The sequence below is a fragment of the Aquarana catesbeiana genome, linkage group LG13 (assembly GCF_042186555.1).
Source record: "Aquarana catesbeiana isolate 2022-GZ linkage group LG13, ASM4218655v1, whole genome shotgun sequence".
NCBI lineage: Eukaryota > Metazoa > Chordata > Amphibia > Anura > Ranidae > Aquarana > Aquarana catesbeiana.
In genome coordinates this window covers 215,919,043-215,941,795 of record NC_133336.1, presented here as the reverse complement: position 1 = coordinate 215,941,795, position 22,753 = coordinate 215,919,043, and the positions used below count along the sequence as shown (strand labels likewise).

General features: G+C 49.5%; 1 protein-coding gene across 1 annotated transcript; it reads left to right on the top strand.

The window, feature by feature from the left end:
* Positions 1 to 12,630: 12,630 nt before the first annotated feature.
* Positions 12,631 to 22,393, top strand: PMVK (phosphomevalonate kinase). Its single transcript, XM_073610338.1, has 5 exons — positions 12,631 to 12,823; positions 14,354 to 14,417; positions 19,659 to 19,811; positions 19,963 to 20,092; positions 21,838 to 22,393. The coding sequence occupies exons 1-5, from the start codon at positions 12,669 to 12,671 to the stop codon at positions 21,984 to 21,986; spliced, it is 651 nt and encodes a 216-aa protein (XP_073466439.1). The 5' UTR covers positions 12,631 to 12,668; the 3' UTR covers positions 21,987 to 22,393.
* The last annotated feature ends 360 nt before the right edge of the window (positions 22,394 to 22,753 follow it).

Below are 22,753 nucleotides of genomic sequence, written 5' to 3'. Positions count from 1 at the left end.
TATTCTGGCGTCTTTATTGAGTTATGGGCGGAGATTGTCATTTTTAAAGGGACAGTCCACCTTTTGCATACAAATGAAGAAGTGCGCTCGCAGGCTCCTCCCCCACCCTTCCGCTCCTGATGGCGGTATGGAGAGATCATTATAGGACTGGAGAAGGTATCAATGGACTGCATGTGCCGTGACGTCAATCTGTTTGCCGGGGACAGATGGGACTTGTAGTCTTTCTATTTTATAGATCTGTAATTGGATGATGTGGGGGGGGGGGCGGAGCTATGACCAACACAGAAAGCTGCAGGCAGACACACCCCACGATTTCGATAAGTGTTGGGGGGGGGGGGAAGTGTGATTGGAGAATATGACCCAAAGGTGGACTGTGCCTTTAAATGAACTGGTTCGGAGTGGGGGAGGGTTAGGTATTTATTTCTCTCTATTGGTCCTGGTGCCTGGTTGTCACTGAAGACAGGAAGTGATGGGAAATCCAACATCGTGCCGTGTCACCGGAGTGTAGACCTGTGCAGAACGAAAAAAAAATTGTTTTGTTATTTACATTAATTTTTTTAACCCGTTTAATTTGTTTTCGGAATTTCGTTTAGTTTTATACGATTCGAATCGATTCGGATTTCCGGAATTCAAGTCGATTCGAATCGTTTTCCAATTTCCGAAGAGAATAAAATAGAATAGAAAAAGAAATGGAATAGAAAAAAAATAGAATAGAAAATAATAACAGAAAATAAAAAAATAGAGTAAAATAGAATAGAACCATCTTCGGAAATTCGAATAGAATAGAAAATAATTAAAAAAAACAACAGAATATAAATTTGAAGTTAAATAGAATTTAAATAGAATAGAAAAAACAAATAGAAAAAGAACAGAATTTAAAAAAAAAAACAATAGAATAGTATAGAAAGGATAGAACCATTTCCCAAAATTCAAATAGAATCAATTCGTTTTAAATAGAATAGAAAAAAATAGATTAGAATAGAAAACAGAATAGAACCATCTTCTTATTCTAATCTATTATTTTCTATTCTATTCAAAACTAATTGATTCTATTTGAATTTTGGGAAATGGTTCTATCCTTTCTATACTATTCTATTGTTTTTTTTTTTAATTCTATTCTTTTTCTATTTGTTTATTCTATTTAAATTCTATTTAACTTCAAATTTCTATCCTATTGTTTTTTAAATTATATTTTTTTCTATTCTATTTTGTTGTGTTTTTTTTTTTTTTATTCTATTTTATTTGTTTATTTTTTTCTATTCTATTTTATCCTATTCTATTCAAATTTATTTTATTCGAAATTCTAATTTCAGGAGATGGTTTTGTTCTTTGTATTCTATTTTGTTGTTTTTTTCTATACTATTTTTTTTATTTTCTATTCTAACCTATTCTTTTCTATTCGATTCAAACTGATTCTGTTCGAATTTTGGGAAATGATTAAATTCTTTCTATTCAATTCTATTGTTTTTCTAATTCTTTTCTATTCTAATAGTCTATTCTATTCTATTTTGTTTTAAATTCTATTCTGTTTTATTCTTTTCCTTTCTTATATATTATTATTATACAGGATTTATAAAACGCCAACCGTTTACGCAGCGCTTTACAATATAAAAGGGAGACAATACAGTTAAAGGACAATAAAATACAAGAGGATTAAGAGGGCCCTGCTCAGAAGAGCTTACAATCTAACAGGGTTATTATTTATTCTAGTTGAAATTCGAATTTCAAAAGATGGTTATATTTTTTATTTTATTCAATTATTTTTTTTATTCTATTCTATTCTATTTTTGTATTTTGTCCTATTTTACTCCATTATATTACATTCTTTTATTTTCTTTTTATTTTTTTTTTATTTTTTTCTCTTCTATTCTCTTTGGAAATTCGAAAACTATTTGTATCGGTTCGAATTCCATCCAAATTAATATTTTTTTTTATTATTTTGGATTAGTTGAAATTCGGTACTATTGTAATTCAGAAATTCGAATACATCCGATGTTCCGAAAAAACGGAAATTAGTCCGAAATTTATTTTGGAACTGAATGAACCGCACATGTCTAGTGAGGTGTCACGGAACGTCCCACGCTCCGCTTGAGTGCTTCCGTCAGTATACCGCTTCCTAAGTTCTGGAACACGAGTCCAATGGATCTGGCTATAGGAACCCCCAAGAACCAGACAACACCAGTCTTGGAGTACATCAGGACTAACTCTTTATTTGAGATCTCACACACATTTATACAGCAGGGATGACTCAAAGCTAACCTAATTAACATGAGCTAATTTACTAAAAAAATGTACCCAGACCAGATGACAGACTTGTGGGCACCGAGCTTCACACAGTAATATAAACACAATAGCTGGAGCTAATTACAATTAACAATACAAACAACAATCTCCCCCCCTCCTCAGCCTAGTCATCAGCAGTTCGTCTCCTAGCCAGTCCTGGAGGACAATGTGGTCAGCTCACTCAATTAACAGGTTGAGTTCAGAATCAAACAAACCAATAATAGTCTCTACATACATCCTGGGAGATATTGTGGACAAATATTACTGTCCCATTTTAAGTAGTCCAAGATATATTTTCTCACTCACCCTGTGCCAGGATAGCACAGGGTGACTTAGACATAAGAGGTGTATGGGGAGCTGTAACAAGGACATCCCCTACTTTCCAAGGGATTCTGAGTTCCACGGGCCCTCCCGTCACATTTCTCCCCTTTCGGCAGGAGACTAACACAGGAGGAGACCCCAGACGGGTTGACTCCGAAGTTAGTCAGTAGTTCCAGTCCTCTAATGCCTGTACGCACACAGTACCCCAAATAAATTGTTCCAAACAGAGTATTACTCACCCAGCCAACATCTGCCTCTCTCAGAGAACATATCTGCCGCTGGGGAGAGGCCTGGACTGGCTCTTCTCCCTGGAATCCTTTCTGCCGCTGGAGAGAAGACAGGGTGACTGGGCTCACTCTGTCATGCTGTTGGGGATCTGGGCCCACTGCCCAGCATCCCTGGGGTATACAGGTGGAGACTGAAGTCCCATCCACCTTCACAGGAAATCCATCCTCTGTTAGTTGAGGGCAGAGTCCAGCAGTCCTCGGCCCTGTTGCCAGCCCTTCTGCTGGAAACCCCACACCATCTGCTCTGGCTAACTGTTGGAGAGGGAGGCCGACTGCCCCGCCTCCCTGGAACTCTGTAGTTGTTGCCGGTGCTGGGCAGAGGTTGGTAGCACTCTGCCCTGTTGCCAGCACTTCTGCTGGGGACTCCGCATCCTCCGCTCCGGCTAACCGTTGGGGCAGGAGGCTGGCTTCCTCCACTCCCAAACTGTGTAGCTGCCATTGGGGAGGTGAGCCGGCTGCTTCCTTTTCCATTCCCTCATCTGGTTGCTTGGACAACATGTCTGTGGTACTGTCTCCCAGGTGCACTGATCTTTGCTGGGGAGGGAAGGCCGCTTCCTCCACCCTGGCCAACTGTTGGGGAGGGACAACACACACCTCCTCTCCCTTCTCCCCCTGTATCTGCTGCTGGGAAGTGATTGCCACCTTCTCACCCTGGGCCTCCGAAACTGCCACAGGTGTGGGGCAGAGGTCTTGGACCCTCTGTCCGGTTGCCAGATCTTCAGCTGGAGAAGTTTGTTGTAACTCCACAGATACTGCTGTTGGTGCTGGGCAGAGCACAGTGAAGTTTGGCCCCAATACCAGCTCTTCTGCTGGAGGCTCATCAGGTTGTTCTTCCTCAGCAGAAAAGTCTATCAAATCCCCTGTCTCTATAACTGATGTCTGGGGATAGAGGTTCACCATCTCCTGTCCATGGAACCCAGAAGATGCTATCATTTCTGGGCAGAGGTTAGCAGAGCTCTGCCCTGTTGTCAGCACTTCAGGTTTGGGGACGGCAATCTCCGGATTTTCCACTGCCGATTCTCTGGCATGCTGCTGAACTTGTTCTAGCAGTTTCCTGTATGCCCTTTCCAGATGCTGTTCCTTCCTTAGCAAATGGTCCAGATCAGGTTTGAGCTCTGAGACCCCTGCAAGACCGAGCATAGCCTCTCTATATTCTCGCAGGTCCTCAAGGTCAGGCTCCCCTTCATCGCCAAACATAAAATGATCTGTAAGGCTCTCCCACAGCAATCCAGGGCCGCCAAAGTCATATCCCTCCGGAGAGCATTCTGTTGTCTCCCCTAAATATCCCTCCTCTGCGTGCCATTGCAGAGCCCGATAACGATTGTCCAGCTCAATCTCCTGCTGGACCAGCCTGTCCAACTCAGTCACCCATTGCTCCTGGGGCCGCTCTCCCAGGAATGCCATCCGCAATGCCCGTTGGTCACTGGCCTGTTGCTCTTGGGTTGGAAAGCACTTGCCCTGTTTTATACCAGCGAGCCGGAGGGCTGCAATCCAGAGCTCCACCCGAATCAGCTGCCTGAGCTCCAGGTATTCATCCTCAGACACAGTCCTGGTGTATGTTGAAAGGATGATCCGCAGCAGCCCCGGGAACTCTGATGCCAGGTCCATATCTCCGCTGGGGTGACTGACGTCTGCTATGCTGATCTTGGATCCAGTTGGAGGGTTGGATGTCCCAGACTGCAGGAAGCTTTCCCGCTGCTTGCCACCAATGTCACGGAACGTCCCACACTCCGCTTGAGTGCTTCCGTCAGTATACCGCTTCCTAAGTTCTGGAACACGAGTCCAATGGATCCGGCTATAGGAACCCCCAAGAACCAGACAACACCAGTCTTGGAGTAAATCAGAACTAACTTTTTATTTGAGATCTCACACACATTTATACAGCAGGCTGACTCAAAGCTAACCTAATTAACATGAGCTAATTTACTACAAAATGTACCCAGACCAGATGACAGACTTGTGGGCACCGAGCTTCACACATTAATATAAACACAATAGCTGGAGCTAATTACAATTAACAATACAAACAACAATCTCCCCCCTCCTCAGCCTAGACTGTTCGTCTCCTAGCCAGTCCTGGAGGACAATGTGATCAGCTCACTCAATTAACAGGTTGAGTTCAGAATCAACCAAACCAATAATAGTCTCTACATACATCCTGGGGGATATTGTGGACAAATATTACTGTCCCATTTTAAGTAGTCCAAGATATATTTTCTCACTCACCCTGTGCCAGGATAGCACAGGGTGACTTAGACATAAGAGGTGTATGGGGAGCTGAAACAAGGGCATCCCCTACTTTCCAAGGGATTCTGAGTTCCCCGGTGTCATGTGACTCGTTAGTGTTACAAGGTCTCAGGTGTGAATGGGGAGCAGGTGTGTTAAATTTGGTGTTATCGCTCTCACTCTCTCATACTGGTCACTGGAAGTACAACATGGCACCTCATGGCAAAGAACTCTCTGAGGATCTGAAAAAAAGAATTGTTGCTCTACATAAAGATGGCCTAGGCTATAAGAAGATTGCCAAGACCCTGAAACTGATCTGCAGCACGGTGGCCAAGACCATACAGCGGTATAACAGGACAGGTTCCACTCAGAACAGGCCTCACCATGGTCCACCAAAGAAGTTGAGGTCACGTGATCAGCGTCATATCCAGAGGTTGTCTTTGGGAAATAGGTGAAAATGCGATGATGTCACGGCTCAGATAAAAACAGGTGATGTCACCGATCAGATAAAAACACGCGATGATGTCACCGCTCAGATGAAAACACGCGATGATGTCACCGCTCAGATGAAAACACGCGATGATGTCCCCGCTCAGATGAAAACACGCGATGATGTCACCGCTCAGATGAAAACACGCGATGATGTCACCGCTCAGATGAAAACGCGCGATGATGTCCCCGCTCAGATGAAAACGCGCGATGATGTCACCGCTCAGATGAAAACACGCTCAGATGTCACCGCTCAGATGAAAACACGCGATGATGTCACCGCTCAGATGAAAACACACGATGATGTCCCCGCTCAGATGAAAACACGCAATGATGTCACCGCTCAGATGAAAACGCGCGATGATGTCACCGCTCAGATGAAAACGCGCGATGATGTCACCGCTCAGATGAAAACACGCGATGATGTCACCGCTCAGATGAAAACACGCGATGATGTCACCGCTCAGATGAAAACGCGCGATGATGTCACCGCTCAGATGAAAACGCGCGATGATGTCACCGCTCAGATGAAAACGCGCGATGATGTCACCGCTCAGATGAAAACACGCGATGATGTCACCGCTCAGATGAAAACACGCGATGATGTCACCGCTCAGATGAAAACACACGATGATGTCCCCGCTCAGATGAAAACGCGCGATGATGTCACCGCTCAGATGAAAACACGCAATGATGTCACCGCTCAGATGAAAACGCGCGATGATGTCACCGCTCAGATGAAAACACGCGATGATGTCCCCGCTCAGATGAAAACATGAGATGATGTCACCGCTCAGATGAAAACACGCGATGATGTCCCCGCTCAGGTGAAAACATGCGATGATGTCACCGCTCAGATGAAAACACGCGATGATGTCACCGCTCAGATGAAAACATGAGATGATGTCACCGCTCAGATGAAAACACGCGATGATGTCCCCGCTCAGGTGAAAACATGCGATGATGTCACCGCTCAGATGAAAACACGCGATGATGTCACCGCTCAGATGAAAACATGAGATGATGTCACCGCTCAGATGAAAACACGCGATGATGTCCCCGCTCAGGTGAAAACATGCGATGATGTCACCGCTCAGGTGAAAACACGTGATGATGTCACCGCTCAGATGAAAACATGAGATGATGTCACCGCTCAGGTGAAAACACGTGATGATGTCACCGCTCAGATGAAAACATGAGATGATGTCACCGCTCAGGTGAAAACACGTGATGATGTCACCGCTCAGATGAAAACATGCGATGATGTCACCGCTCAGGTGAAAACACGTGATGATGTCACCGCTCAGATGAAAACATGAGATGATGTCACCGCTCAGATGAAAACACGCGATGATGTCCCCGCTCAGATGAAAACATGAGATGATGTCACCGCTCAGATGAAAACACGCGATGATGTCCCCGCTCAGGTGAAAACATGCGATGATGTCACCGCTCAGATGAAAACACGCGATGATGTCACCGCTCAGATGAAAACATGAGATGATGTCACCGCTCAGATGAAAACACGCGATGATGTCCCCGCTCAGATGAAAACACACGATGATGTCCCCGCTCAGATGAAAACACGCAATGATGTCACCGCTCAGATGAAAACGCGCGATGATGTCACCGCTCAGATGAAAACGCGCGATGATGTCACCGCTCAGATGAAAACACGCGATGATGTCACCGCTCAGATGAAAACACGCGATGATGTCACCGCTCAGATGAAAACACGCGATGATGTCACCGCTCAGATGAAAACACGCGATGATGTCACCGCTCAGATGAAAACACGCGATGATGTCACCGCTCAGATGAAAACGCGCGATGATGTCACCGCTCAGATGAAAACGCGCGATGATGTCACCGCTCAGATGAAAACACGCGATGATGTCACCGCTCAGATGAAAACACGCGATGATGTCCCCGCTCAGGTGAAAACACGTGATAAGGCGCCCCCCTCAGGTGGTGAACGCTCCCCTCGGGGCGTGCGATTTGGCGATTAAGCTCAGTCAGTGAACACATGTGAACCATCTCTGGGCTCTTTGCCGGAATCCTGGACTCCTCAGGGTGACCCTCCACTAGATGGAAATTAAAAATCTTCATAATGCAATAAAGTTTATAAAACTTTATTTAAGCAAAACAAATCCCCCCTCAGGGGTGCTAACACAGGGTGACAGGGTGATCCTCCTCCGCAGACAAATCTCCGATCTCCCCCTGAAGAAGATACGTCATCTCTGTATACAAGACGCGTTGGGGAGGAGACAGGATGGCACGATAGGCAGCTTGGTCTGCTGAGGGGAGGGGATGAATGAGGAGGAGGAGGTGATGGGGAGGTGATGAAGGAGGGGGGAGGGTGATGAATGAGGAGGAGGTGATGGGGGAGGTGATGAAGGAGGGGGAGGGTGATGAATGAGGAGGAGGTGATGAATGAGGAGGAGGAGGTGATGGAGGGGGAGGGTGATGAATGAGGAGGAGGTGGAGTGTGATGAATGAGGAGGAGGGGGAGGTGATGAATGAGAAGGAGGAGGTGATGGAGAAGGAGGGTGATGAATGAGGAAAAGGTGACGGGGGAGAAGTTGATGAGGGGGTGAATGAGGAGGAGAGGGAGGGTGATAAATGAGGAGGAGGACGGGCAGGTGATGGGGGGAGGTGATGAATGAAGAGGAGGGGGTGGCGGGGGAGGAGTTGATGGGGTGAATGAGGAGGAGAGGGAGGGTGATAAATGAGGAGGGGCAGGTGATGGGGGAGGTGATGAATGAGGAGGAGGGGGTGGCGGGGGAGGAGTTGATGGGGTGAATGAGGAGGAGAGGGAGGGGCAGGTGATGGGGGAGGTGATGAATGAGGAGGAGGGGGTGGCGGGGGAGGAGTTGATGGGGTGAATGAGGAGGAGAGGGAGGGGCAGGTGATGGGGGAGGTGATGAATGAGGAGGAGGGGTGGCGGGGGAAGAGTTGATGGGGGGGGTGAATGTGGAGGAGGGGAGGTGATCATAGTCCCAAACTGTCCCTGATTTGGAGCAATATCCCTCTGTCCCTCTGTCCTCCTCATTTGTCCCTCATGTTGGTCTGATCCATATAGTTGTATATAAAATGTACTTTTTATCTTTCAAAAAGTGTTTCCCGGAGCCAAACTTTTCATCTGATTTCTAAATTGCTACATTTGTAAATTCCAAATGCCGATATAAAGGGATATAAAGGGATATAAATTAATATAAAGGAATATAAAGGGATATAAAGGGATATAAAGGAATATAAATGGATAGAAAGGAATATAAAGGGATATAAAGGAATATAAAGGGATATAAAGGGATATAAAGGGATAGAAAGGAATATAAATGAATATAAAGGGATATAAAGGAATAGAAAGGGATATAAAGGAATAGAAAGGCATATAAAGGGATAGAAAGGAATATAAAGGAATAGAAAGGGATAGAAAGGAATAGAAAGGAATAGAAAGGGATAGAAAGGAATACAAAGGGATATAATGGAATATAAAGGGATATAAAGGAATATAAAGGGATATAAAGGAATATAAAGGGATATAAAGGGATATAAAGGAATAGAAAGGAATATAAAGGGATATAAAGGGATATAAAGGAATATAAAGGGATATAAATGAATATAAAGGTATATAAATGAATATAAAGGAATATAAAGGAATATAAATGAATATAAAGGGATATAAAGGAATATAAATGAATATAAAGGGATATAAAGGAATATAAAAGGATATAAAGGGATATAAAGGAATATAAAGGGATATAAAGGAATATAAAGGAATATAAAGGGATATAAAGGAATATAAAGGAATAGAAAGGAATATAAAGGAATATAAATGAATATAAAGGGATATAAAGGAATATAAAGGAATATAAAGGAATATAAAGAAATATAAAGGAATATAAAAGGATATAAAGGAATATAAAGGGATATAAAGGAATAGAAAGGGATATAAAGGAATAGAAAGGCATATAAAGGGATATAAAGGAATATAAAGGAATATAAATGAATATAAAGGGATATAAAGGAATATAAAGGGATATAAAGGAATATAAAGGAATATAAAGGAATATAAAGGGATATAAAGGGATAGAAAGGAATACAAAGGGATATAAAGGAATATAAAGGGATATAAAGGGATATAAAGGAATATAAAGGGATAGAAAGGAATAGAAAGGAATATAAAGGGATATAAAGGGATATAAAGGGATAGAAAGGAATATAAATGAATATAAATGAATATAAAGGAATATAAATGAATATAAATGAATATAAAGGGATATAAATGAATATAAAGGAATATAAATGAATATAAAGGGATATAAATGAATATAAATGAATATAAAGGGATATAAAGGAATATAAAGGAATATAAAGGGATATAAAGGAATATAAAGGAATATAAAGGAATATAAAGAAATATAAAGGGATATAAAGGAATATAAAAGGATATAAAGGAATATAAATGAATATAAAGGATATAAAGGAATATAAAGGAATATAAAGGGGTATAAAGGATATAAAGGAATATAAAGGAATATAAAGGGGTATAAAGGATATAAAGAAATATAAAGGGATATAAAATGATATAAAGAAATATAAAGGGATATAAAGGAATATAAAAGGATATAAAGGAATATAAATGAATATAAAGGAATATAAAGGAATATAAATGAATATAAAGGGATATAAAGGGATATAAAGGAATATAAAAGGATATAAAGTGATATAAAGGGATATAAAGGGATATAAAGGAATATAAAGAAATATAAAGGGATATAAAGGATATAAAGGAATATAAAGGAATATAAATGAATATAAAGAAATATAAAGGGATATAAAGGATATAAAGGAATATAAAGGAATATAAAGGGGTATAAAGGATATAAAGGAATATAAAGGGATATAAAGGAATATAAAGGAATATAAAGAAATATAAAGGATATAAAGGAATATAAAGGAATATAAAGGGATATAAAGGAATATAAATGAATATAAAGAAATATAAAGGGATATAAAGGATATAAAGGAATATAAAGGAATATAAAGGGGTATAAAGGATATAAAGGAATATAAAGGGATATAAAGAAATATAAAGGGATATAAAATGATATAAAGAAATATAAAGGGATATAAAGGGATATAAAGAAATACTTGTGGTAAAAAAAAGAATTTGTGGGTTTAACTAATAATTATTTTTGTACAATTCTCTTTTAAAGGGGGTGTGTCTTATGCCTGTACACTTTTGCTGATAGGTGTCCCTTGGTCCCATCTCAAAAAGTTGGGAGGTGATGAATGAGGAGGAGGGGGGGTGAATGAGGAGGGGGGGTGGAGGGGTGAAGAATGAAGAGGAGGGGGGAGGGGTGAATGGGGAGGTGGAAGGGTGATGAATGAGGAGGAGGGGTGATGGGGGCTGAATGAGGAGGAGGGGGAAGGGGTGAATGAGGAAGTGAAAGGGTGATGAATGAGAAAGGGGAGTGGAGGGGTGAAGAATGAGGAGGGGGGAGGGGTGAATGAGGAGGGGGGTGGAGGGGTGAAGAATGAGGAGGAGGGGGGAAGGGTGAATGAGGAGGGGGGGTGGAGAATGAGGAGGAGGGGTGAATGAGGAGGGGGAGGGGTGAATGAGGAGGAGGGGTGAATGAGGAGGGAGGTGGAGGGGTGATGAATGAAGAGGAGGGGGAAGGGGTGAATGAGGAGGAAGGGGAAGGGGTGAATGAGGAGGGCGAAGGGTGATGAATGAGGAGGGGGGGTGGAGGGGTGAAGAATGAGGAGGAGGGGGGAGAGGTGAATGAGGAGGCGGAAGGGTGATGAATGAGGAGGGGGGTGGAGGGGTGAAGAATGAGGAGGAGGGGTGGAGGGGTGAAGAATGAGGAGGGATGAATGAGAAGGGGGGGTGAAGGGGTGAAGAATGAGGAGGAGGGGGAGGGGTGAATGAGGAGGAGGGGTGAATGAGGAGGGGGTGGAGGGGTGATGAATGAGGAGGAGTGAATGAGGAGGGGGAAGGGTGATGAATGAAGAGGAGGGGTGATGGGGGTGAATGAGGAAGAGGAGGAAGGGGTGAATGAGGAGGGGGAAGGGTGATGAATGAGGAGGAGGGGGGCGGTGATGAATGAGGAGGGGGGAGGGGTGAATGAGGAGGAGGGGGGAGGGGTGAATGAGGAGGGGGAAGGGTGATGAATGAAGAGGAGGGGTGATGGGGGTGAATGAGGAAGAGGGGGAAGGGGTGAATGAGGAGGGGGAAGGGTGATGAATGAGGAGGAGGGGGGCGGTGATGAATGAGGAGGGGGGAGGGGTGAATGAGGAGGAGGGGTGAATGAGGAGGGGGGAGGGGTGAATGAGGAGGAGGGGGGAGGGGTGAATGAGGAGGAGGGGTGAATGAGGAGGGGGGAGGGGTGAATGAGGAGGAGGGGGGAGAGGTGAATGAGGAGGCGGAAGGGTGATGAATGAGGAGGGGGGTGGAGGGGTGAAGAATGAGGAGGAGGGGTGGAGGGGTGAAGAATGAGGAGGGATGAATGAGAAGGGGGGGTGAAGGGGTGAAGAATGAGGAGGAGGGGGAGGGGTGAATGAGGAGGAGGGGTGAATGAGGAGGGGGTGGAGGGGTGATGAATGAGGAGGGGTGAATGAGGAGGGGGAAGGGTGATGAATGAAGAGGAGGGGTGATGGGGGTGAATGAGGAAGAGGGGGAAGGGGTGAATGAGGAGGGGGAAGGGTGATGAATGAGGAGGAGGGGGGCGGTGATGAATGAGGAGGGGGGAGGGGTGAATGAGGAGGAGGGGTGAATGAGGAGGGGGGAGGGGTGAATGAGGAGGAGGGGGAGGGGTGAATGATTCTCGGAGACACACAGACAAGTTGTCACCCCAAATCCTCCCTGACCTGTGACCCCGGGGGGAGGGGTCTGCATTGCCCTCGGGGGATGATTGGCTCTGGGATCAGGGAGGGGGCGGGGTTGATGAAAGGGCGGCACTTGGTGTGACACTGAGGAGAAGGGGCGGGGCAGACGGACAGACGAGGGGGCGGAGCATGCAAGCCGTGTGTAATGTCAGGGGCGTGGTCGGACGAATGGCGTCAGGCGATGGGGGCGGGGCCTGGTGGCATGAGCGCTGTGGTGGGCGGGGCCCCGGTGTGGAGGAGATGGCGGCTCCCCGGTTGGTTTTGGTGTTCAGCGGAAAGAGGAAATCCGGGAAAGATTTCATCACCGACCGACTACAGGAGAGGTGACCGATATCAGGACACGTGTCCCTGACCCCTCCCACAATGTCCCTGACCCCTCCCACAATGTCTCTAACTCCTACACTTCTTATCGTGCCTGACCCCGCCCCCTCTCGCTGACCCCTCCCTCTTTTGCTTCCTCCGTTATGGCTCCTTCCCCACTTATGTCTGACCCCTCCCCATTATGTCTGATCCCTCCCCATTATGTCTCTGGCCCCTCCCCATTATGTCTGATCCCTCTCCATTATGTCTCTGGCCCCTCCCCATTATGTCTGATCCCTCTCCATTATGTCTCTGGCCCCTCCCCATTATGTCTGACCCCTCCCCATTATGTCTCTGGCCCCTCCCCATTATGTCTGATCCCTCTCCATTATGTCTCTGGCCCCTCCCCATTATGTCTGACCCCTCCCCATTATGTCTCTGGCCCCTCCCCATTATGTCTGATCCCTCTCCATTATGTCTCTGGCCCCTCCCCATTATGTCTGATCCCTCTCCATTATGTCTCTGGCCCCTCCCCATTATGTCTGACCCCTCCCCATTATGTCTCTGGCCCCTCCCCATTATGTCTGATCCCTCTCCATTATGTCTCTGGCCCCTCCCCATTATGTCTGATCCCTCCCCATTATGTCTGATCCCTCCCCATTATGTCTGACCCCTCCCCATTATGTCTGACCCCTCCCCATTATGTCTCTGACCCCTCCCCATTATGTCTCTGACCCCTCCCCATTATGTCTCTGGCCCCTCCCCATTTTTTCTCTGACTACTCCCCCATTATTTGTCTGACCCCTCCCCCATGATGTCTTGCCGCCCCGTTATGTCTGACCCCTCCCCATTATGTCTCTGGCCCCACCCCATTATGTCTCTGGCCCCACCCCATTATGTCTCTGACCCCTCCCCATTATGTCTGACCCCTCCCCATTATGTCTCTGACCCCTCCCTATTATGCCTTTGGCCCCTCCCCATTATGTCTGACCCCTCCCCCATTATGTCTCTGGACCCTCCCCATTATGTCTCTGACCCCTCCCTATTATGTCTCTGACCCCTCCCCATTTTTTTTCTAACTACTCCCCCATGATGTCTCTGACCCCTCCCCCATGATGTCTCGCCCCCCTTATGTCTGACCCCTCCCCCATTATGTCTCTGACCCCTCCCCATTATGTCTCTGCCCCCCCATTATGTCTGACCCCTCCCCATTATGTCTCTGACCCCTCCCTATTATGTCTCTGACCCCTCCCCATTATATCTCTGACCCTTCCCCATTATGTCTCTGACCCCTCCCCATTATGTCTCTGGCCCCTCCCCATTTTTTCTGTGACTATTCCCCCATGATGTCTCTGGCTCCTCCCTATGATTTGTCTGACCCCTCCCCCATGATTTCTCGCCCCCCCTTATGTCTGACCCCTCCCCCATTATGTCTCTGGCCCCTCCCCCTTTATGTCTCTGGCCCCTCCCTCATTATGTTTCTGACCCCTCCCCTGTGTCTGACTCCTCCCATATCATGTCTCTAACCCCTCCCCCGCTCTCTATTCTTCCAGCCTCAGCGGTGACACGTGCGCCATCCTGCGTCTCTCAGGGCCCCTAAAGAAGCAGTTTGCTCAGGTGAGTGTCGGGATGTCCCCTTGTACTCCGCCCCTCTATATGTCCCCCTATATTAGGGCCCCGCCTTGTACTCCGCCCCCTCTATATGTCCCCCTATATTAGGGTCCCGCCTTGTACTCCTCCCCCTCTATATGTCCCCCTATATTAGGGTCCCGCCTTGTACTCCGCCCCCTCTATATGTCCCCCTATATTAGGCCTGCCTTGTACTCCGCCCCTCTATATGTCCCCCTATGTTAGGGCCCGCCTTGTACTCCGTCCCTCTATATGTCCCCCTATATTAGGGCCCCGCCTTGTACTCCGCCCCCTCTATATGTCCCCCTATATTAGGGCCCCGCCTTGTACTCCTCCCCCTCTATATGTCCCCCTATATTAGGACCCGCCTTGTACTCCACCCCCTCTATATGTCCCCCTATATTAGGGCCCCGCCTTGTACTCTGCCCCTCTATATGTCCCCCTATATTAGGGCCCCGCCTTGTACTCCGCCCCTCTATATGTCCCCCTATATTAGGGCCCCGCCTTGTACTCCTCCCCCTCTATATGTCCCCCTATATTAGGACCCGCCTTGTACTCCACCCCCTCTATATGTCCCCCTATATTAGGGCCCCGCCTTGTACTCTGCCCCTCTATATGCCCCCATATATTAGGGTCCCGCCTTGTACTCCGCCCCCTCTATATGTCCCCCTATATTAGGCCCGCCTTGTACTCCGCCCCTTTATATGTCCCCCTATATTAGGGCCCGCTTTGTACTCCGCCCCTCTATATGTTCCCCTATATTAGGCCCCCCTTGTACTCCTCCCCCTCTATATGTCCCCCTATATTAGGCCCCCCTTGTACCCCGCCCCCTCTATATGTCCCCCTATATTAGGGCCCCGCCTTGTACTCCGCCCCTCTATATGTCCCCCTATATTAGGGCCCCGCCTTGTACTCCGCCCCCTCTATATGTCCCCCTATATTAGGGTCCCGCCTTGTACTCCGCCCCCTCTATATGTCCCCCTATATTAGGCCCAGCCTTGTACTCTGCCCCCTCTATATGTCCCCCTATATTAGGGCCCGCTTTGTACTCCGCCCCTCTATATGTCCCCCTATATTAGGCCCCCCTTGTACTCCTCCCCCTCTATATGTCCCCCTATATTAGGGCCCGCCCTGTATTCCGCCCCTCTATATGTCCCCCTATATTAGGGCCCTGCCTTGTACTCCACCCCCTCTATATGTCCCCCTATATTAGACCCGCCTTGTACTCCTCCCCCTCTATATGTCCCCCTATATTAGGGCCCGCCTTGTACTCCGCCCCTCTATATGTCCCCCTATATTAGGGCCCGCCTTGTACTTCGCCCCTCTATATGTCCCCCTATATTAGGGCCCGCCTTGTACTTCGCCCCTCTATATGTCCCCCTATATTAGGCCCGCCTTGTACTGCACCCCTCTATATGTCCCCCTATATTAGGGCCCCCGCCTTGTACTCCGCCCCTCTATATGTCCCCCTATATTAGGGCCCCGCCTTGTACTCCGCCCCTCTATATGTCCCCCTTTATTAGGGCCCCGCCTTGTACTCTGCCCCCTCTATATGTCCCCCTATATTAGGTCCACGCCTTGTACTCCGCCCCCTCTATATGTCCCCCTATATTAGGGTCCCGTCTTGTACTCCTCCCCCTCTATATGTCCCCCTATATTAGGCCCCCCTTGTACTCCGCCCCCTCTATATGTCCCCCTATATTAGGCCCCACTTTGTACTCCGCCCCTCTATATGTCCCCCTATATTAGGCCCCCCTTGTACTCCTCCCCCTCTATATGTCCCCCTATATTAGGGCCCGCCTTGTACTCCGCCCCTCTATATGTCCCCCTATATTAGGCCCGCCTTGTACTGCACCCCTCTATATGTCCCCCTATATTAGGGCCCCGCCTTGTACTCCGCCCCTCTATATGTCCCCCTATATTAGGGCCCCGCCTTGTACTCCGCCCCTCTATATGTCCCCCTATATTAGGGCCCCGCCTTGTACTCCGCCCCCTCTATATGTCCCCCTATATTAGGGCCACGCCTTATACTCCGCCCCCTCTATATGTCCCCCTATATTAGGGTCCCGCCTTGTTCTCCGCCCCTCTATATGTCCCCCTATATTAGGGTCCCGCCTTGTACTCCTCCCCCTCTATATGTCCCCCTATATTAGGCCCCCCTTGTGGTCCGCCCCCTCTATATGTCCCCCTATATTAGGTCCACGCCTTGTACTCCGCCCCCTCTATATGTCCCCCTATATTAGGGTCCCGTCTTGTACTCCTCCCCCTCTATATGTCCCCCTATATTAGGCCCCCCTTGTACTCCGCCCCCTCTATATGTCCCCCTATATTAGGCCCCACTTTGTACTCCGCCCCTCTATATGTCCCCCTATATTAGGCCCCCCTTGTACTCCTCCCCCTCTATATGTCCCCCTATATTAGGGCCCGCCTTGTACTCCGCCCCTCTATATGTCCCCCTATATTAGGGTCCCGCCTTGTTCTCCGCCCCCTCTATATGTCCCCCTATATTAGGGTCCCGCCTTGTACTCCTCCCCCTCTATATGTCCCCCTATATTAGGCCCCCCTTGTACTCTGCCCCCTCTATATGTCCCCCTATATTAGGCCCAGCCTTGTACTCCTCCCCCTCTATATGTCCCCCTATATTAGGCCCCGCTTTGTACTCCGCCCCTCTATATGTCCCCCTATATTAGGCCCCCCTTGTACTCCTCCCCCTCTATATGTCCCCCTATATTAGGGCCCGCCTTGTACTCCGTCCCTCTATATGTCCCCCTATATTAGGGCCCCGCCTTGTACTCCACCCCCTCTATATGTCCCCCTATATTAGGGCCTGCCTTGTACTCTGCCCCTCTATATGTCCCCCTATATTAGGCCCCGCTTTGTACTCCGCCCCTCTATATGTCCCCCTATATTAGGCCCCCCTTGTACTCCACCCCCTCTATATGTCCCCCTATATTAGGGCCCCGCCTTGTACTCCGCCCCTCTATATGTCCCCCTATATTAGGGCCCCGCCTTGTACTCCGCCCCCTCTATATGTCCCCCTATATTAGGGTCCCGCCTTGTACTCCGCCCCCTCTATATGTCCCCCTATATTAGGGTCCCGCATTGTACTCCGCCCCCTCTATATGTCCCCCTATATTAGGCCCGCCTTGTACTCCGCCCCTTTATATGTCCCCCTTTATTAGGGCCCACTTTGTACTCCGCCCCTCTATATGTCCCCCTATATTAGGCCCCCCTTGTACTCCTCCCCCTCTATATGTCCCCCTATATTAGGCCCCCCTTGTACTCCGCCCCCTCTATATGTCCCCCTATATTAGGCCCAGCCTTGTACTCCTCCCCCTCTATATGTCCCCCTATATTAGGGCCCCGCCTTGTACTCCGCCCCCTCTATATGTCCCCCTATATTAGGCCCAGCCTTGTACTCCTCCCCCTCTATATGTCCCCCTATATTAGGGCCCCGCCTTGTACTCCGCCCCCTCTATATGTCCCCCTATATTAGGCCCGCCTTGTACTCCGCCCCTCTATATGTCCCCCTATATTAGGGCCCCGCCTTGTACTCCACCCCCTCTATATGTCCCCCTATATTAGGGCCCGCCTTGTACTCCGCCCCTCTATATGTCCCCCTAAATTAGGCCCGCCTTGTACTCCGCCCCTCTATATGTCCCCCTATATTAGGGCCCCGCCTTGTACTCCACCCCCTCTATATGTCCCCCTATGTTAGGGCCCGCCTTGTACTTCGCCCCTCTATATGTCCCCCTATATTAGGCCCGCCTTGTACTGCACCCCTCTATATGTCCCCCTATATTAGGGCCCCGCCTTGTACTCCGCCCCTCTATATGTCCCCCTATATTAGGGCCCCGCCTTGTACTCCGCCCCTCTATATGTCCCCCTATATTAGGGCCCTGCCTTGTACTCCGCCCCCTCTATATGTCCCCCTATATTAGGGCCCCGCCTTGTACTCCGCCCCTCTATATGTCCCCCTATATTAGGGCCCCGCCTTGCACTCCGCCCCTCTATATGTCCCCCTATATTAGGGCCCCGCCTTGTACTCCGCCCCTCTATATGTCCCCCTATATTAGGGCCCTGCCTTGTACTCCGCCCCCTCTATATGTCCCCCTATATTAGGGCCACGCCTTGTACTCTGCCCCCTCTATATGTCCCCCTATATTAGGGTCCCGCCTTGTACTCTGCCCCCTCTATATGTCCCCCTATATTAGGGTCCCGTCTTTTATTCCACCCCCTCTATATGTCCCCCTATATTATGGCCCCGCCTTGTGCTGCGCCACCTCTATATGTCCCCCTATATTATGGCCCTGCCTTGTACTCCGCCCCCTATATGTCCCCCTATATTATGGCCCCGCCTTGTTCTGCTCCCCCTCTATATGTTGCTCTGTATTAGGGCCCCGCCCCCTCTATATGTCGCTCTGTATTAGGGGCCCCGCCTTGTAGTCCAACCCCTCTCTATGTCGCTCTGTATTAGGGCCCCGCCTTGTACTCCGCCCCCTATATATGTCGCTCTGTATTAGGGCCCTGCCTTGTGCTCCGCCCCCTCTATATGTTCCTCTGTATTAGGGCCCCGCCTTGTGCTCCGCCCCCTTTATATGTCGCTCTGTATTAGGGCCCCGCCTTGTGCTCCGCCCCCTCTATATGTCGCTCTGTATTAGGGGCCCCGCCTTGTGCTCCGCCCCCTCTATATGTCGCTCTGTATTAGGGGCCCCGCCTTGTACTCCGCCCCCTCTATATGTCGCTGTGTGTTAGGGGCCCTGCCTTGTGCTCCGCCCCCTTTATATGTCGCTCTGTATTAGGGCCCCGCCTTGTGCTCCGCCCCCTCTATATGTCGCTCTGTATTAGGGGCCCCGCCTTGTACTCCGCCCCCTCTATATGTCGCTGTGTGTTAGGGGCCCCGCCTTGTGCTCCGCCCCCTCTATATGTCGCTCTGTATTAGTGGCCCTGCCTTGTACTCCGCCCCCTCTATATGTCGCTGTGTATTAGGGGCCCTGCCTTGTGCTCCGCCCCTTTATATGTCGCTCTGTATTAGTGGCCCTGCCTTGTACTCCACCCCCTCTATATATCGCTCTGTATTAGGGGCCCTGCCTTTTACTCCGCCCCCTCTATATGTTGCTCTGTATTAGGGCCCCGCCTTGTACTCCGCCCCCTTTATATGTTGCTCTGTATTAGGGGCCCTGTCTTGTACTCCGCCCCCTTTATATATCGCTCTCCTTTCCTCCTCAGGAACGCGGTTTGGACTTTCAACGTCTGCTGGACGCCAGCGAGTACAAAGAGACGTACCGAGCCGCCATGATCCGCTGGGGGGAGGAGAAGAGGAACTCCGACCCCGGCTTCTTCTGCCGCCTCATCGTGGAGGGCGTGACCCAGCCTGTGTGGGTACGAACTCCCCGCCCACAGGGCGAGCCGTAACCATGGCACTCAATCCGATTTCTCAGTAATCCTCCCCACAAGTCTTCATAGGCTCCACCCACCAGGGGCCACACTGCCCTCCCACTGAATCTGCTGACACTTCCTTCTCTCCAATCAGATCGTCAGTGATGCGCGGCGGAGGTCAGACGTGGATTGGTTCCTGTCATCGTACGGCGCCATCACCCAGACCGTGCGAGTGGAGGCGTCACCGGAGACCCGGAGGGCCAGAGGATGGGAGTACACCCCCGGTGAGGAGATACAAGGGGACCCCAACAACCACCCCATCATCATCATCAATTCCCCCCACCGGGGTCCACATCACAGCTGCCATCAGAGTCTCCCCCACATCGGGTCCCCATCAGAGCCCCCCACACGAGAGTCACCCCTTACATTAGTGTCTCCATCAGAGTCCCACCCCCCTTACATCAGTGCCCCCAGCGGATCTCCCCCCCCCCCACATCAGGGTTACCCCTTATATTATATTAGGGTCCCCATGAAATCTAAACACACCCTTCACACATCAGGGTCCCCCCCCCCCCCCACTTAATGGTCACCTCTTACATCAGGGTCTCCATCAGAGTCCCGTCCCCCCCTCCCACATCAATAGTCCTCATCAGATTTGTCGCCCCCCCCCCCCCCTTCACATGAGGGTCACCTCATCCATTAGGGTCTCCTTCACAGTCACTTTTACATCAGGGTCCCCATCAGAGCGTGACCCCTTACATTAGTGTCCCAGCAGATCCCCTCCCACATCAGGGTCACCCCTTATATTATATTGGGGATCCCCACACATCAGAGTCCCCCCCATATCAGAATCCCCTTCAGAGTCACACTTTACATTAGGGTCTCCATCAGAGTCCCCCCCCCCCTACATCAAGAGTCCCCCCCCTTACATCAGGGTCCCCATCAATGCCTCCCCCCCTTACATGAGGGTCACCACTTACAGTAGGGTCTCCATCAGAGTCCCCCCCTCCTACATCAATAGTCCTCATCAGAGTCCCTCCCTTACATCAGGATCCCCATCAGTGTCCCCCCCCCCCCATCTACATCAGTAGTCCCTGTCAAGAGTCCCCCCCCCTTACATCAGGATCCCCCTTGTATTAGGGTCTCCATCAGAGTCCCCCCCCCCACATCAGTAGTCCTTATAACCCCCCCCTTTACATCATGGTTCCTAGCGGATCTCCCAAACCCCCCCCAATCAGGTTCCTCATCATACCCCCCCCATCGGTGTTCCCATCAGATCCCCCCCCATCGGAGTCGTTCCCCCCCCCCCACACACACACATAAGGGTCACCCCTTACATCGGGGTCCCCATCAGATCCCCCCCCCCCATGAGGGTCACCCCGTAAATAAGGGTCTCCATCAGAGTCCCCCCCCCTTACATCAGGGTCCCCAGCGGATCTCCCAAACGTCCCTCCCCCCAGATCAGGTTCCCCATTATATCTTCCCACCCCACATCGGGAGTCCCCATCAGATCCCCCCATCAGTGTCCCACCCCCCCACTTAAAAGTCACTCCTTACATTATGGTCTCCATCTGAGTCCCCCCTTCATGAGGGTCACCCCTTACATTAGGGTCTCCATCAGAGTCGTTGCCCCCCCACCCCTTACATCAATAGCCCTCATCAGAGTCCCCCCTTACATCAGGGTCCCCATCAGATCTCTCCCCCTTATGAGGGTCACCCCTTACATTAGGGTCTCCATCAGAGTCGTTTTTCCCCCTACATCAATAATCCTCATCGGAGTCCCCCCCACATCAGGGTCCTCATCAGATCTCCACATCAGGGTCCCCCTTACAATAGGGTTCCTGTCAGAGTCCCCCTTTACACCACACCCCTTCACTAGAGGGACCCTGTCTATGGGAAATGATTAGGGCTCTCGGTGTAACCCGATCGTTCTGCAATGATTGGCGGCTGTCAGATGTACAGATATATATAGATATATTTCGTAGATTCCTCTCCATTTCCTCTTTTCTATTCCTGTCTTCCCTCGCAGAGGTGGACGAGGCGGAGTCAGAGTGCGGTCTGGACACCGGCGTGACGTTTGATTGGATCATCTCCAACGACGGGGACCAGAGCGCCCTGGAGGAGCAGCTCCGCCAACTGACGGCGTTCATCCGCAGCAAGCTGACCGCAGAGGTGTGACCGGACGTTGTACTGTGACCCCGCCCATGGAAGCGACATCGCTTGTAGGCGGAGCATCATCGGCGTACGCGTCTCTGATCGTCGCTCCAAATCGGACTGATTTATAATAATTATCTGTCGGGCTGCTTGGGAGGAGCCAAGTGGGAGGAGGAGTTCCTGTATCTCCTGTATTGATCGCAGTGTACGGATAAGAGGCGGAGCCGTGGGGGGGGCCTCCATCATAAATATATTACAGGTGCTGATCCATTCCTTAAAGGGCCAGTCCACCCCAAAGTGAAGTCTCTGTTCCAGGTGGACCGGTACTCATTCCGTGTGCCTGCTGGGACTTGTAGTGCGTTGGCAGGTTGGTCCCGCCCCCAAAACACGTGTCTGTTATTAATTTACACTAATAAATGATTCCAATGGTTTGATGAGTTTTTGCTTCTTGTGTGGGCGGAGTTTTCGCTTTTGCAGCAGTTGCGCAGCGCCGATCTTCGTGAATTCCAGGGCCAATGAATGGGAATAATTGCTGACCCACAGCTCGCCAGACTCCGCCCACATTGGCGAAATAATTTACTGAGATTATTGGGGGTCATTCCATTGTACTGTGTGGGTGGAGGGGATGAGGATGACCTCCCCAGGACCTCCCCAGGCTTACATTAGTGTCTGGGCTCTTCCTCCTTTATTAATGGCTCTTCTTGTGGCAGGGTGACCCCTGGAACCTCCATTGTCCTGTAGGGCCACCCTCATGGGATGTAACCTTATAAGGGGGCCCCCAGAACCCCTCA

Bases quoted from the DNA above. Each gene is read 5' to 3' on its own strand.
- PMVK (XM_073610338.1), top strand. From the start codon at position 12,669: ATGGCGTCAGGCGATGGGGGCGGGGCCTGGTGGCATGAGCGCTGTGGT. The intron at 14,418-19,658 runs GTGAGTGTCGGG...TTTCCTCCTCAG, and splicing joins TAAAGAAGCAGTTTGCTCAG to GAACGCGGTTTGGACTTTCA. The intron at 20,093-21,837 runs GTGAGGAGATAC...CTTCCCTCGCAG, and splicing joins AGGATGGGAGTACACCCCCG to AGGTGGACGAGGCGGAGTCA.